This window comes from Mustela erminea, chromosome 8, assembly GCF_009829155.1.
Source record: "Mustela erminea isolate mMusErm1 chromosome 8, mMusErm1.Pri, whole genome shotgun sequence".
Lineage (NCBI taxonomy): Eukaryota > Metazoa > Chordata > Mammalia > Carnivora > Mustelidae > Mustela > Mustela erminea.
The window spans coordinates 67,268,196-67,286,100 of record NC_045621.1 but is presented as its reverse complement, the minus strand read 5'-3'; the positions used below and the strand labels follow the sequence as shown (position 1 = coordinate 67,286,100).

General features: G+C 32.9%; 1 protein-coding gene across 8 annotated transcripts in view; it reads right to left on the bottom strand.

Annotated features, from left to right (window-relative positions):
- DYNC1I2 (dynein cytoplasmic 1 intermediate chain 2) overlaps positions 1-17,905 on the bottom strand; it is a 54,620-nt gene that overhangs the window by 22,887 nt on the left and 13,828 nt on the right. For 5 of the 8 annotated variants that reach the window (XM_032355936.1, XM_032355934.1, XM_032355941.1 and 2 more), the window contains 2 exons: positions 12,627-12,686; positions 10,371-10,486 (listed from right to left, as the gene is read on the bottom strand). In XM_032355936.1, the coding sequence (XP_032211827.1) occupies positions 10,371-10,486; positions 12,627-12,686 (176 nt within the window). The remainder of the gene's footprint in view (positions 1-10,370; positions 10,487-12,626; positions 12,687-17,905) is intronic. The other 3 variants (XM_032355938.1, XM_032355940.1, XM_032355939.1) reach the window with 1 other exon arrangement.

Here is a 17,905-nt window from a genome sequence, read left to right as displayed (position 1 = left end):
ATATATATATATATGCATTATATATATAATATATATATTTCCATTTTCTGACTATCAGTTATCCTAACCAGTTTTGTTTACTAGCAGGGTTTATGGTATGTAAATCCTAAAATCAAGGAGAAGGATTTTGAGACACCCTGGACAGGTCATTCTTGAGCACTGTGAATTACAAATTACAGCCTCCTATCCACATTGTATTTTCCTCCCTCAACTTTGTTGCATTATATGGCTTCTAAGTACTATTTCCAATGACAGGTGTCAAATTCCTGTCGTAATGCATATGGTCAGTACTTTAGTGCTAAGTGACCTCATAATCTACATATTTAACAGAAAAGATCTTGTTTATAGACCATCTTTTCCTTCTAAAATTTAAAATGTAGATGAAGTATGCTAGGCAGTGATCTATATCTGCCTCTTACATGGCATTTGCCCACATAGATCGGTTTAGTTGTGGCTGAATCATGAGTTATCAACTATTTAGATACATGTTTTCAGGATTTTGTTTTAGAGTTAATGTACATAACTCTCTTTCTACATGGATGAAAAACTGATTTAAAAACTATGACAGGTCAAAAGATTAAGCTAAATAAAATTTCAAGGAACAAAACCCCAAATCATCTGTTCTTCTTAAAAACTACAAAACACCGTATTTTTATTATGGAAGTTAGTCTTAAACAATTATATATATCAAATATTTGGTAAAAATGCCCATCAGTAACATCAGATCAGAGAATGTTTGTCCGAAAAAATACACTTCTCTTTTTAAAAACCAATATGATAGTTGCTAAAGGACTACTGACACGAGCAAAAATATAGTATCATAATTCTGAAGATTTTCTAAGCTAGTCCTTATTACATGATAAACTATAATGTATTTAAAACAGAAAAAGAATGCAACAGAGCAGGAAGACTGAAAAATGGGACTGCCATGTCACATCAATTTATTGATGAATATTCATTGCAATATGCTAAGTGGTTAACTCCATGCTTTCTCTGACAGGGAATCTAAGGTTATAAACTGAGCAGTAAAGAATGCATAAAAGTAGCAGTTACTTTTAAAATGACAAATCTCTTGTCAATGAATGCTAAGACTAAGTTTAATGAACCATTGAATTTTTACTTTGAGTTAACATCAAAATTGTGATGTATTTTGGTGAGATGGAAAGAAAAGCTGCTCTGTAAATTAAGCTGCACCTAGAAATAACACCAAAGAATGAAATTCCAGTTGTCGGAATAATCTGTTACAACGGAGTAGGTTAATCAAAGTTAAATCATCTGTAAAATGGGTGGCTTTTGTTAAGCTGAAGGAAGGAGTCTTCAGAACAAGTTTTCTCATCTGTATGTCACATTACACTTAAGAGACATCTAAGCTAAGAATAAGCCACAAAGTATATTTTGAATTATTTTAAAATGTTACAACACATTTAACAGGTAATATGCAACATCCTAGGAAATCCTCACTAAATACTGATACTTTTTAAATCTATCACTTATCATGATTAATTCTTACTATGAAGTGAAAAACAATCCCCTCATTGGTGCATTAATGTTCAGAAAATGTGTTTTTTGTCTATAAATGTATCATGTAGTTTCATCAAATTGGTGTGCCATATTTTAAGATAGTTTTAATGTCCTATAGAGTATTCTTAATTTACAAAGTAGCCTTATTATTTATGGTATACCAAGTTCTAGAAATCAGAAAATTTATTGCATATAAAAATGATTTAATTTTCAAAAATTCAACTTGTGAATAACTTTACAAAATCATAAAATGAAATTAGAGAAATTATTAGTTTTTAAAATATAAGTTAGATATGAACAGTTTTCCTACAATATTTTCAAAATAATCCTTTCTTTTCTAGATCAAAATCATTTTGAATCGCTTCATTTCAATACAGTTGTCCATAATTTCATCTATTTATACCTTACTCTTTAAAATCATGTTATGAGGGGTGCCTGGGTGGCTCAGTGGGTTAAAGCCTCTGCCTTCGGCTAAGGTCATGATCCCAGGGTCCTGGGATTGAGCCCCACATCGGGCTCTCTGCTCTGCAGGGAACCTGCTTCCTCCTCCTCTCTTTCTGCCTGCCGGCCTCTCTGCCTACTTGTGATCTCTCTCTGTCAAATAAATAAATAAAATCCTTAAAAAGAAATAAAAATAAAATCATATAATGAGAACCTTATATTGGGACAAAACTTCATGAATGGATCAATGGAATCCACTCCTTTTATATTTTTAAATATCTAGAATGATATCCAAGATCTCCTGGATTTCTTAATAATTTAGATCTTCACCAAGGGAAAATATACAACAGTTTTTAAATTAGTAAATATTTTGAATACAGATCTAATGCTAACTTAGGGGAAAAATAAGAAAGAAGTGAAATTTTAATTATAACCGGGTCTTTTTTATACAAAGTTCAGATTTATCTAGACAGTACTGGCATCACTGACATAGACCTTGATATCTGTGATCTCATAAGTACTACATTTTTTTGATGCCATAATTTCACATATGCTGATTGACAGTCTTTAAGAACACATGCTTTAATTTTCAATGATATTTATATTCTCAGAGATTCCCTGAGGGTTGAAACTCATTTATTACGTCTTATTTATTCCAGAATTTTTTAAAATTCAATTTTGGACAAGGGTAATTTTTACCAGGGGCCCCACAAATTTAGTCTACCTGGGAAGTATGGATTACAGACAGATGTTAAGATCATGTGATAACAAACTTAGGCTATTTACAGATAATGCTTTTCTATATATTATAAATAATAATTGACATTTTCCTAAGAAGTATCTGGCTACTAAACCAATACCAAAAGTAACTGTAAAACTTCACACAGATAAAAAAAAAAACTGGACTAGTATAAGAACTGTACCTGACTGGAAATCAAAACCAGGTTCTGGTTGAGCCCTATGGTCACCCACCAATTCCTACAATTGTCGACCAGAGGCTCATCAATTAACTTCTTCAGGCCTCAGTTTCCTCAGGTGTAAATAAACTGATAATATTAGATAACATAGGATTTCTTGCTCTTTAGATAGATCTTTAAAGAGCAAGAAATCCTATGTTACCTAAGATCTATCTAAAAATAGCAAGAACAAAAATCTATTCCTAAAAGGTAGATAAAAATAATGCCATTTTCGAAAGAGTTCAAGACTTTTAAAAGGTAAGGGAAGAAAAGTAACTTTTCCAAGAGTGTATCTGTGGACACCATGAGAAGCTCTTTACCTGCAGAGAGCGAAATTGACTAAGGTCACATGTTCCTAGTCAATTTCATTCACAGTAGGTGCTTTAAGACTGCAAAGCACCTCAGTTCAGAAACAGTACTACCAACTTACAGAGTAAACTTGAAAGCAAGAAGATGCCTAGAATGGAGAAAAAGAAAAACAAGGCAGAATAAAAACCACTGCTTTTTAAAAGAATAGATTCAGCCATTTGAAAAAAAAAATGGTAGAAAGATAAGAGTTAAGCCTAAGACCAATTTTTATCTTCAATTTAGTAACTCATATTACTCCTGCACTGATTACACCGACTACCCAAGTTTAATTTACTCCTCTGCTACACTCAAATTGTAATTTCAGCAATTTTGTCTCATGGTGAGTTTTGGAATTTGTTACGTAATTCTTAAATGGAAACCAACCAGGCTAAGTTTGAGAACCACTGTATTAAAGCAATGGATAAGTACAACCAGTGTTAAGCACAAAGTGTTTTCATTATAAAACCTTAATTTCAGGTTTTTTCTTTCCCTCTTCCTACAACTTCCACAAATTGGGGAAAGAAACTTAATGGTAAGAGCCCTAGACACAAAAATAATTATAATAATATAGAAAGGAATTGATCTCATTTTTATAAATAGTTCCAAAAGCCAAGGATGGCCCCATAGTATCAGGATAAATTTCTCATTCTCCTTCACTTATATAACTTTAAAAAAGAAAAAAAAAAAGGTAGGGATGCCTGCGTGGCTCAGTCAGTTAAGCATCTGCTTTCTGCTCAGGTCATGATCCCAGAGTTCTGGGATCGAGTCCTGCATCAAGCTCCCTGCTCAGTAGGGAGTCTGCTTCTTGCTCTGCCTGCTGCTCTTTCTCTCTCTGACAAATAAATAAATAAAATCTTAAAAAAAAAAAAAAAGAAAGGATGACCTAATGCCTCCACATATAGTGTATACTCAATAAAACTGTAGAATATGAATACTTGTTAGGTTGAAAATGAATAAACATGGACCTTAAAAAATTAATATCTAAGTCTAATCCACACAGGAAAATTTTTAAAGGCACTGGTGCTGATGCAGACATACTCATTAGAAAGAAGGCTGAGTTCACTTATCTTGTCACTTTCACCTCCAATTAGCAAAGATAAGAAAAATTACATTTAGCACTATGAAAGATCAAAGCTGTTTATTCATTACTGTAGATAATTACTATAAAGTATTATCCTGATGCAGATACACCAATAAAAAGTTAATTAAACCACACTATCCTTTAACAAAGTGTTCTTCAAACTACAGGCCTAACTAAACCAATAAACTGAGCACATTATGGTCATTTTTCTTTTTTTTTTTAAGATTTTATTTATATTATTTGATAGGCAGAGATTACACGTAGGCAGAGAGGCAGGCAGAAAGAGAGAGAGAGGTGGAAGCAGGCTCCCTGCTGAGCAGAGAGCCCAATGCAGGGCTTGATCCCAGGACCCCAGGATCATGACCTGAGCCGAAGGCAGAGGCTTTAACCCACTGAGCCACCCAGGCACCCCTATGGTCATTTTTCATTAAAAAAATGAAGTATAGCAAGAGAAAGGGAGATGTTATTTAATAAAACTTTTATTTCTGTTATACATTTGTATCCATGCCTGTACTGTAAGCATGAAAATGCTGCTTCAGTGGCAACATGAGAAAGCTCACCTTAAAATCAGACTAGGTTTAGAATCTTAGCTATTAGCTCTGTGAGCCTTGATAAACTCTTTCAGTTTTACCTTCTTCATGTGTAAATAAAACCTATACTTAACTCTTACAGTTTTGGTGAGAGGATTAGAGATAATGTAAAGTGCTTCACACTGTACCTGGTATGTGAGCACTCTCTGTGTTTAAAATTTTCAGCTATTAATTTACACATAACATTTGAAGAACACTACAAATGAATAGCTAAAATTATATTTGAAAGATGTCAACAGTTTCAATTTTGTTAAAGTATTCAGAGGGATACCTAGAACACAAAATAACAACACATCTGTATCTACACAGTTTGTCACCACGGAACTCAAGAAGGCTTTAAGGAGAATCTATAATAGTTTCATTTATGGATCTAAGAGCAAACAAAGACTAGAATATGATATAGTCATATTAAAAGCAAGAACTGAGACTAATCATACTTTTTCACCCAAACGCATCAATAATTATACTATAGCATTAACACTTGAAAATAACCTATTTCCTAGTAGTTACTTCCAGAGTAAATGCATGAAAATAAATAATGCAAGTAAGCAAAATCATACTCCTGAATTAATTCCTTCACCAAAAACTATGTTCTTAACACATGACAGGCACTATTCAACCAGGCATTACAGCAATGAAGAAGAAACAGTCTCTATACTCACAGAAAATCCAACAAAGAAAAAGTTTGGTGATGCTAAAAGCCTTGCCCCAAATAATTTAAAACTGAAAAGAATACAGTTCATCTTGTGCTTCTGGATCATCAGCTTATCTAACAAGTCATGATCTTTCAAATTTTTAATTACTTACAAAATAAAAACAGGAAAAAGAATTAAAAAAAATTTTTTTCTATTTATTCGACAGAGAGAGATAAAGCGAGAGGAGGAACACAAGCAGGGGGAGTGAGTGAGGGAGAAGTAGGCTTCCCACCAAGCAGGGAGCCCGATGCCGGGCTCAATCCCAGGACCCTGGATTAGGACCTGAGTAGGACCTGAGTAGGTGGCTTAACAACTCAGCCACCCAGGCGCCCTGGACAAAGAATTTTTTAAAAATGCCAGTCTTATACGGCTATACACTCAAATTAGTTCAACGGAAATAAGTTACATGTTAACATTTAAAATTTACACACATCTCAAAATAAGCAATTAAAAATGCAAATTTCAAAAAGGATAAAATCATATGTGTGTATATATATTTATATGTGTGTATATATACAGACAGAATTTTAGAAAAAAATGCATCTTAGAAAACTGGAAACAAAATATTAACAGTGGTTATTATACAGTGGAATCATGACATTTCCTCTTTATATCCTTTCTGCATTTTTTAATTGAAGTATAACTGTCACAAATATCCTGTTAGTTTCAGACACCTGTTAGTTTCAGGTATACATATAGCAATTTGGTATTTTTAAACACAACAAAATGACCCTAACAATATGTCTAGCTATCATCTGTCACCATATAAAGTTATTATATTATTGAATATATTCCCTATGCTGTACATTATATCCCCATGACTAATTTATTTTATAACTGGAAGTCTGTACCTCTTAATCCCCTTCACCTATTTCACCCACCCCCAATGTCTGCCCTGCTCTGGTAACAACCAACAGTTTGTTTACTGTATCTATGAATCTTGTTTCTGTTCTGTTTGGTTTTTTGGTTGTTTTTTAGGTGAAAATGCAGTATTTGTCTTTCTCTGACATATTTCACTTAGCATAATACCCTCTAGATCCATCCATGTTGTCACACATGGCAATATTTCATTCTTTTTATGGCTGAGTAATAGTCCATCTCCTTTACCCGTTCATCTATTGATGGACACTTAGGCTGCTTCCGTATCTTTGACTATTGGAAATAATGCTGCATTGAACAGAGGGGTGCACATACATCTTCAAATTCGTGTCCTTGTTTACTTCAGATAAATACATAGAAGTGGAATTGCTAGATTGTATGGTGATTCTACTGTTAATTTTTTGAGGAACCTCCATATTCTTCTCTAGGGTATCTGTACCAATTTACATTCCCACCAACAGTGTACAAGGCTTCCCTTTTCCACCAACAGTGTACAAGGGTTCCCTTTTCCCTACATCATCACCAATTCTTGTTATTTTTTGTCTTTTTGGTACTACCCAATCTGACAGGTATGAAGTAGTATCTTTAGTTTTGATTTACATTTCCCTGATGACTAATGACGTTGAGCATCTCTTCATTTATCTATTGACCATTGGTAGGTCTTTTTTGGAAAAATGTATATTCAAGTCCTCTGCCCATTTTTTAATTGTTCTTTTTTATATTGTATAAGTTCTTTATATATTTTGGGTATTAACCCCTTCTCAGGTATATGATTTGCCAAATTCTTCTCCCATTCAACAGGTTATCTTTTAGTTTGGTTGATGGTTTCACAAAATCTTTTTAGTTTAATGTAATCCCATCTATTTATTTTAGCCTTTGGTGCCAAAGTCTGAGAAAACTGGTCTAAAAAACTATGTACAGTTAAGACCGATGTCAAAGAGCTTACTGCTTATGTTTTCTTCCAGGAGGCTTATGGTTTCAGGTCTTACATTGAAGTCTTTCATCCATTTTGAATTTATTTTGTACATGATAGAAGACAGTGGCCTAGTTTCATTTTCTGTATTTTCTATATTCTCCATGATATACTACTCTAATAATTAGGAAAAAATTATTGAGAAAAAAGGAATTCTTCACTTAAACTGAATATATGATAGGCATTACCTAAAATAGCTTCAGAATGCTTTACATTTCAAACAATCCAAAATGCATTTCATAAGTATGATGGAATAACTAAAAATAAGTCTCCAAATTATTAGATGAAGAAAACCAGCCTAATATACTTTTTAAATGAGCCACTGTGCCCTCATTTGGGTTATTCTGCTCACTTGTTTGAGTTAACATATATAATAATGTAGTTCAGAAAGACAGACATTAAAATACTTAAATATACTAATTAATAAAATATTATTTTCCAGAAATTATGGAATCTTGCAGGGTTCATATTCTCCATACTGTTAGTTTAACACTTTACCTTTCTTTTTTCTTTTAAGTTGCTTAAGTCTCAAAATTACCATCAGTGGCTTTTTTTCTAGAAAGATGAGGACTTTTCTCCTGTGAAAGCTATTTTACCAATCAGTGGAGCAGTAGGAATGAAAAAAATGTATTCACAGACATGAACATTCACATGATCAAGTAAAAAAAAAAAAAAAAAAAAAGCCTGGATAAAAATATTATCCTGATTTCCTCAAAATTTTTGAAGTGTAATAATATGTACAACAATGTCAACCCTTTTTGGGGAACAAGATGAAAGTGAACAGAAAAGTTTAAGGTATTTATTTCACTTCCATCCTTACTGGGCAGCGAAAGGAGAGTTGTTAAAAAGTACATAGATTGTAAATAGGTATAATAATCCTAATTTCTTTTGGTATATATAAACATATAAATTTAAAGATTTTCCTTGGTAATAGGTAAAGGTTTCAAGAACTTTTTTTTTTTTTTAAAGATTTTATTTATTTGTTTTACAAAGAGAGAGATCACAAGTAGGCAGAGAGACAGGCAGAGAGCGGGGTGGGGCGGGGGAGGAAGCCGACTCCCCACTTGGCAGAGAGCTCTATCTATGCGGGGCTCAATCCCAGGACCCTGAGATCATAACCTGAACCGAAGGCAAAGGCTTTAACCCACTGAGCCACCCAGGTGCCCCACAATAACTTTTTTTTAAGGGGGGTGGCGGAGGGACAGAGAGAGATGGAATGAAAATCTTAATCAGACTCCATGCTGGGACATGGGGCTTGATCACACAGCCCTGAGGTCATGATTTAAGCCAAAATCAAGACTTGGATGCTTAACCAACTGAGCCACCCAGGTGCTCCAAAGATTTTTTTTTCTCCATTTTGTTTACCTGTATTTTCTGGGCTTTCTGAAGTGAATATTATTTTTGATTCTCCTTAATGGAGAAACATGGTAATGAAACTGAAATTTTAAAAATAAATTAATTTAAATATGATAAACAAGGTTTTAAATGTTTGATATTCCACAATTAAACAGGAATAAGTTTTCCTAGTCAAAGAGAAAAAAATGTTCCTTATGCACAGACTGTTAAAAGGAAAATTTATTCTTGGACCACAATCCAAAATATCAACAAATCTAAAAATCCATAACTCATTTGGTGGTAAACCCTGATATGATCAGAGGTAAAGCTATTTATAATCATTATTTATTTTACTTGGTGTGAATATTCATATCTTCTGCTGTCAAAATATTAATGCCCAAGATGCTGCTAGAGTGTTTACTTACAGTACATATATTTTACTAGTAACTTTACTATAATCTGACAAATTCTGAATTCAAATATGTATGTGGCTTCAAAGGTTTCAGGTAAGAAACTGTGGACCTCTACTAGGGATATTATGTAAATCCTTTTTATGTGTGACATAAATTGATTAGTCTAACTGGAAAAAACAAGAACTATCATATTAACTTTATGTTTGAATCATTAACTATCTGATGAGATTTTAAAAATTAGTTCCCAGTATAAAAATGTTAACTCCTTCTGGTTTAAGAATCAAGACTCCTGGGGTGCCTGAGTGGCCTAGTCTGTTAAGTGGCCAACTCAGCTCAGGTTATGATATCAGGGTCCTGGAATAGAGCCTTGCATCAGGCTCTGTGCTCAATGGGGAAACTGCTTGAGGATCTTCTCTCTCCCCTGCCCTCTGCCCCTGCTCCCCCCTACCTCTCAAGTAAATAAATAAATCTTTAAAATAAAAAAAAAGAATCAAAAGAATCAAAAGACTCAAAATTCAATATAATGCTTGCATATACATCTATTACACACAGATTAAAGTCTGCATATGAAATCAACATTATAAGAGCCCTTAGATCATAAAACCAAAAGTTTAAGAATTAGGTCTAGATTTGTTCATTAATATAGGTAACAATGATAGCATATCAGAATATCATATGCTCTACAAAAAATAATTTACACTGTTTCATTTACTGTGTGATCAATTCTTTTAAAGGCTTATCCTCAGTGACAGAGAAATAGAACATTCCTAAGCTTTTTTGATTCTAAAGCATCATATATCAATAAAAAAGTGAAGACTAAAAACTTAAGTGGTTTTTTTTTTTTTTTAAAATAAATATATAATGGATTATTAGCCCCAGGGATACAGGTCTATGAATCGCCAGGGAAAAACTTAAGTTTATGTTAACAAAATTAAAAACCATAGTTTATACTTTAACTTCTAAAAGAAAAAGGTTTAAAACTCTAAGAAATAAAAACATCAATACAGAAACCTAAAAGTATTAGTTTTAAATGTTTCCCTAAGAAATTATGCCAAAAAAAAAAAAAAGGAAGAGAAAAAACAATCTATTTATTCAATATGGGAATTTAATGATCACCAAATTAAGAATATTCACTCACCTTCTTTGGGTTGAGCCATAACTGGAGTCTGAGTTTCCTTTGTATATGTGACGATTTCTCGAGGAGGAAAGTCAACTTGTGTAATTTTAGCCATTCCAAGTTTAATAGGTCCTCGTCTAAATAAAGTGATGACAAATGTTTTTAAATACAACAAATGAAATATTTAAACTACATCAAACCATGTTATTTTGGAAAATTAAGAATTAAACATTGTGTATCCAACATTGTAATTTAAATCCCTCTTTTATTCAAGAAATATCAGATGAACAATAAATTGGCTTTATTTTAACAAAGGAATTTAGAAGGGAGCAAAAAACAAAGGTATTTCAAGATGTTTGTTTTTCACTTTAAAAAGGCAAATAATTTAGTTTCTTAGAGCAAATGTGTGGGTAATAATAGAGTAGGAGGATAGGAATTTCAGAGTGACTACTAAATATGGTTGGTTACGAGAAATGTTCTTAAAAGGGATATGATTCAACTTTTTTGAAGAGGCAGATATATGGATCTCAGACCACGTTTAATTTCCTTCACCATTAGGAGACTTAAGCTTTAAGAATGAAAAATAAGTTTCTGTTGAACACCTTCCTTCCACTTATATTTTGCAGAAATTGAGAATCATACAGTCAATTTTGATTTCAAAATGAAATATTTAAACTTTTAAATCTCTAATCTCTGCATGGTCAGTACTGTCCTTGATTCATATATGGACAAACTACAGTGCAGATATTCTACTCCTGAATTAAAGCAACAGATACTTTGAATACAAGAAAACTGTTAAAGTCACTTCTGTCTTAAATAGAGGGAATACATTCTTTTTTGACAAATAGAAGAAAAGAACTGTAGCTGAGGAATATAGATCAAATTAAAGATATCTTTTATTAGATATATTGAGGATATTTTCTTGATTTATTAGATATCTAAATACTAAATCAAATAATACAGTATGCTTCCAAGCTCTCCAAGAAGTTCTCAATTATACAACTGTCTTAAAAGGATGTCTTAAAAGTACTGATGTAATTTCAGAATGTCAAGCAGGGTATCTAAAATATATACATATATGTAATAATAACTATTTTCTTATAAAACATTTTCAGAATCCTATACAAAAAAGTGTAATAAAATTAGTACATTAAATGGGTTAGTTTTCTTTAAGATCCCAAATGTGGGCTACAATAAATTTTTTAATGTGTTTTCCACTTTAGGAATATCTTAGCTTTAAAGGGGAAAATAAGCATATAATCGAAGAATTAAATAGGAAAACCTAAGTAGATTTGAAGTAATCTCATATTCTAAGAATAAAATTTGAAATACAAAACACTGTATTCTGAATTTTAAAATGTAAACTACTTGAAAAGTAAATCATTCACGTATCTGGGAAAAAACGGCCAAGCCAAGAACAACATTAGGAACAAGTTACCAACTTGGCTGCGTATAGAGTCTAATTAGATAAAAATCACATTAGAACAAACAAACAAAATACTTAAGATTTAGGAGTAGAAGGGTAGGGAGGTAATACCTCACTTATCCAAAAGCCACTTTTCCTGAGACTAAAGAAGTAACCAAGGTTGGGGGGAATCACAGGGCAGCCAACAGAGAAGCTTCCAGTTAATGTATAAGAAGCTCATATACTTTCTTACATGCCCAAATTCAAGGCTTATTTACTCTTACTTTAGACATAATTCCAAAAGGTATGATCATGTGTTTTAGAAGGTGCAAATTATCATATTACTATCTGAGTATGGCACAATGGCAGCACCAAACATAATTTGCATTGGGATTATAATAAATAAATGAGTGAATAAATGAATTAAAGAATAAATCAATAGCAATCCAGGGCCATAGTGTAGAAGACCAACAGCTCTGTTCCTCTTAACATCTTAGAAATCATGAGAAAATTTTACTATAGGAAAACAAATTAATACTTGTATCAGGTAACCCAGAAAAGGTTTAATTATATGTAGAATACATATCAGAAAAAGTCTGGGAAGTTTATAATCCAGGTTAGAAAAATTCACATCAAAGATATAGAAATAATCAAAGGACTCTGGACACTTAAATGGTAGACTTATGGTACCTAGGAAATCAAATACATAAAATATTTCTTTCACTAATGACAGAGGATAAATGAGGTGTCACGGTAAAATATTAACTCTTTTCCTAACTGTATAGTGTACATTAGAAATTTAAATAAAATTAGGAGTTTCGCAAAGAAGCAAATTAATTATAGAGAGGGAAGGTAAAAAATCTATTCAATACCCCAAATCGGAATCTGAGTGAAGCTGAAGAACTGATGGATCTGTATCCCAATGCAGCGTCCTAAATGGTTGTAGGACAACCATGAAGCGTTAGCAAAAAAGGCCATAAGTTAGTCAAGCAAATATATTCTATGAATAGGTAAAGCTAAAATACTGTTCACAATTAAACACCACATGTTCTGGTTAGTATGAAATAAATACCAGGTTATCACTCAATGCTCTACTGCACACCATAAGCATAAGTTGGTTAAAGATGCAAACATATAACCCAGAATAGTTAAAAGACAGTATTTTCAGATTACAGGAAACTAATATTGCCTTATAATGGGTAAGAACAGCCAAAGCATCCAACAACACAAATAATATATTATTTTTTTGGATAACAAGCTAGGCTATAAAAAGTTAAAATTTTAATTTTCTTAATTAAAAAAGCATTAGTAAAAACATCTTAGTTAACATATTATAATATTGCCCAAAGCATTAAATGTGTGCAGAAAATTGTCATTTTGCTAAAGGAAATGAATCAACACATAAGCCTTTTGGTAAGAAAACCAAGGACTATTCCACTGGGATACAAAAAAGCTAAAGTTTCCAAAATGTGACCCCTGCGCAATTTATGGGTTAAGCACAGCCTTGAGCTTACATATCATCTGCTTTAGAAAACAACTAAAGATTTCTGTCTCTAGGGGAAAAAAAATTTTCCCAGGAAAAATATTTTATGTTCAAAGGACTTACCTAATTAACTAAACTTCTAGAGAGTATCAATTCTAAATAAATATTTTGTTGTGTTTTAGCCTTGCCTACTGGGTAAATGACTTACATGGGATCTTTTCCACTTAAGCCAAATCTTATACTACTAGAACAAAAGGTACTTTATCAATGGGCATTTTTACAAGTTAGCAGTATATAAGATAATTATGTATAGTACTGTATGATACTCATAGTCCCTATTAAAAAGTTAAGCACAATATATGTAATACTATCATTTTTGGCTATATATATACTCATGCATATAAGGTATAACAAGCAAGTGAAACAGCCTCAATATTTAAATAAAACAAATAAAAAATAAATAAATACAACAAATAACTTCTATATGTTACCTGTCTAATAAAAAAATAAATAAATACAACAAATAACTTCTATATGTTACCTGTATAAACAGTTTATCAGTAAAAACACTCAGATGAATTGAACTAGAGAAATTCTTCATATTAAGAATGTAAAGACGGAGGGGGGCACCTGGGTGACTCAATCAGTTAAGTGTCTGCCTTCTGCTCAGGTCATGATCCTAGGGTCCTGGGATCAAGTCCCGCATCGGGCTCCCTGCTCAGTGGGGAGCCTGCTTTCCCTCTCCCACTCCCCCTGCTTGTGTTCCTCTCTCGCTATGTCTATCTCTGTCAAATAAATAAATAAAATATTTTTTTTTTAAAATGTAAAGACGGGGCGCCAGGGTGGCTCAGTGGATTAAAGACTCTGCTTTCGGCTCAGGTCATGATCCCAGAGTCCTGGTACCAAGCCCCGCATTGGGCTCTCTCCTCAGCAGGAAGCTTATTTCCTTCTCTCTCTCTCTGCCTGTCTCTCTGCCTACTTGTGATCTCTGTCTGTCAAATAAATAAATGAAATCTTTAAAAATTAAAAATAAAAATGTAAAGAAAGATTTGGGGGTTTAAACAGGATTATGTATATGCAAAGAAAAGGTCACTATGAAGATCTACTTTGTACTAAGCAATGAACAGCAACAAACTTAGACTTTGTTAAATCAGAAGGGGTTCTATTAGGTGCTCTCCAAGGAATATGACAGGGGTAGTTGTTACCAGTTACCTACAGCTCCTTGTTGAGGATGTCATTTAAGTCTAAAATTAAGCAAAACTTTACTTAAAAATATACCCAGTACTGAAAATACATTGCACAGCATACAGAATTATGTTTATTACAGGCATCAGTAGACATACAAAGTAAAATTCCAATATAATCCAAAGCCTGAAAGGTAAACTGATTAAGAATGGGAAAAGAAACAAGAAACATGGATTACCCAATTGAATTACTGTCAGCTACTTTCTAGAGATAACAGAAATGACTAAGAGAACTAGAAACTTAACGAATTCAACTCCAAATCTGCAGAATTAGGGAGATATCACTTTTCATGGCCTTTTATATTTATTCGTAAATTACAACCAGGCCAGAAATTTCTGGCATTTGGAAATAGTGATTCAGGTATATCTTGACAGCATTTTTGGTAATGTCTAATATATCTTTTCCAACCCCTTGAGTGATATATCTTTTCCTATCCCTTGACTAATCTTGGACTGTCTTCTAGTTAAGAGAGTTCAGTGTGTGGGTTCACACATTTCACACATCTTCATGTATTTTTCTGTGCTTAATCTCTTTATTCTTTCATTACCAACATGCCTGCTCAATTCAAATTCATTCTGTTTCATTCTCAGATCTTGGGATTCTTTTCAAGGGCCTTATATTTAGAAATGCTATTATTTCACTGCCAATAGCACCAATTAATCAACAAGATTAATTCTCTCTCTACTATGGAATCTGGAGATGATGTAGTAGAATTCATAGTTTTTACTCTTGTATGTATACATATAATACATAAAAAAGAACATATGCAGCCCTCTTGAAAATTAATCTATGGTCTCATAAGAGACAACGTATGTAGTAAGATAACCAGGTCATCTCAGTCAAAAAGAGGAATTTTTTTTTGCTCTCCTGTTAAACTGAGAAGAAACTAAATTTTATATTTATTCTCTAATAAGAACAAACCTCTAAAGGTATTTTAAATACGTGTTTTTTTGTTTCATAACTTATCATTAAAAATTTATACTCAAACAAACACAAGTTAGCACACTATGCTTAGAACTTTTCAGTATAGTGAGTAATATCTTTAAATTAATGATGTAATCACTAGCATGTAAGTTCCATGAAGGCAAGAACCATGAATATTTAATTTTCTGTGGTAACCTATATAATATTGAACATTAACTTGGCAATTTGATGGAATACGTGTTCTATATACAAATAAGTATTTTTCTTAACAGTATTTACTCCTTGTACCAATTCACAATACTCCAAAGGGTCTCCAAAAAAACAGGGAATGCCTGGATGGCTGAGTTGGTTGGACATCCAACTATTGGTTTTGGCTTAGGTTATGACCTCAGAGGTCACGGGATCAAGCTTCATGTTGGGGCTCTGAAGTACGGACTCAGTGGGGAGTCTGCTTCAGTTTCTCTCCCTCTGACCCTCCCCCACCTGCACTCCCTCTCTCCCTCTCAAATAAATCAATCAATCTTAAAAAAAAAAAAAGAACAAAATCTAGTAGATGTTTTGAAAGCAAACTTACTAATGTGACATTTAAATAATCTACTCTTCAAAATCAAGAACACAGAGTTCAAAATGAACACAGTATAATATCTACATAAAAATAATTTATAATATAAGTAAATTTAATGAACATAAAATTATCTGGGTAAATATTTGTACTACAGTAAAGCTGTAGAAAGGGGGAAAAAGCTTCTCTTGAAAATACCACTTGCTTATTAGCAAAGGAATACTAACATATTTGTACAAAAACATAAAAGTATGAGGTATGAAACAAATTTAGTCTTAAAAATGAGTTTAGGGGCACCTGGGTGGCTCAGTGGGTTAAGCCTCTGCCTTCAGCTCAGGTCATGGTCTCAAGGTCCTGGGATCGAGCCCCGCATGGGGCTCTCTGCTCAGCAGGGAGCCTGCTTCCCTTCCTCTCTCTCTGCCTGTCTCTCTGCCTACTTGTGATCTCTGTCTGTCAAATAAATAAATAAAATCTTTTTTAAAAAAATGAGTTTAGATTATATAATATATACTACTTTATAAGGTACTATTATTTCTAAAAAAAAGGGTTCGATTTTTTTTTAAATGATAGTTATATTATTTATTTCCAATGACAGTAAAATTGAGATTTCCAATTTTCGTTCTATTTACAAAACAGTTTTGGAAAACACATCTCAAATCCAAACTGGTGAGACCTTTTTGTCTTCTAATTGTTAATGATAGCCTGATTTGAACCAGAATTGATTAAAATACTGAATTTATTATCTAGCTCTCTTGCTTCTTTTTTCTTGCCTTTTAGGTACTCATTATAACTTCAATCAGAGGAACTCAGGCACAAAGAAGATAAAGTTTATTTCTTATTAAGAGGTATGTTAAGAGATTCTTCTGAGGAGGACATTTAACTTCCTACCTACAATAAGGATTCTGAATAAAGATTTTAACTATAGGGGTGCCTATATAACCCACTATATAACTATAGTGGGTTAAAGCCTCTGCCTTCGGCTCAGGTCATGATCTTAGGGACCTGGGATCTACACCCACATCGGGCTCTCTGCTCAGCAGGGAGCCTGCTTCCCTTCCTTTCTCTCTGCCTGCTTGTGATCTCTGTCAAATAAATAAAAAACTTAAAAAAAATTTTTTTTTACTATGTTTAATCTCATTTCAGCTGACATGAGGAGTCAGAATGTATGACAGTGTTTTTAAAAAGCTTGCTCTCTGTGTGTGTGTGTGTGTGTGTGTGTATGTGACAAAGAGGAATAAGTAAAAGTACTTTCCCCAGTACAATGTTTGGAGAGAAGCTGAAATCTTACTGAACTTTTGGAAAGCAAGTCCCAACATATGTGCAGGATCCTAAAACAAATATGAAATACGGTTTTATAAGGAAGACATGAGGATGGGAAAAGTTGACAGAAAACTTTTTTTTAAATGAGGTATAATTGACATATAATACTATATTACTTTCAGCTATACAAAAGAATGATTTGATATTTGTATATATTGTGAAGTGATCACCACAATTCTAGTTAACATGTGTCAGCATACATAGTTACAAAATTATTTTTTTCTTGTGATAAGAACTTTTAAAAAATATTTTTTAATATTTTTTTACAAACATATAATGTATTATTAGCCCCAGGGGTACAGGTCTGTGAATCACCAGATTTACATACTTCACAGCACTCACCATAGCACATACCCTCTCCAATGAAGAAGTTTTAAGATCTACTCTCAGCAATCTTCAAATATACAATATAGTATTATTAACTGTAATCACCATGCTGTACATTACGTCCTCATGACTTATTTATAACTAGAAGTTTGTACCTTTTGAAACTCTTCAACCATTTTGACCATTCCTTATCCCTCACCTCTGGCAACCACCAATCATCTGTTTTCTGTATCTATGAGCTTGGCTTTGTTTTGTTTTGTTTACATTTCACACATAAGTGACATAATTCA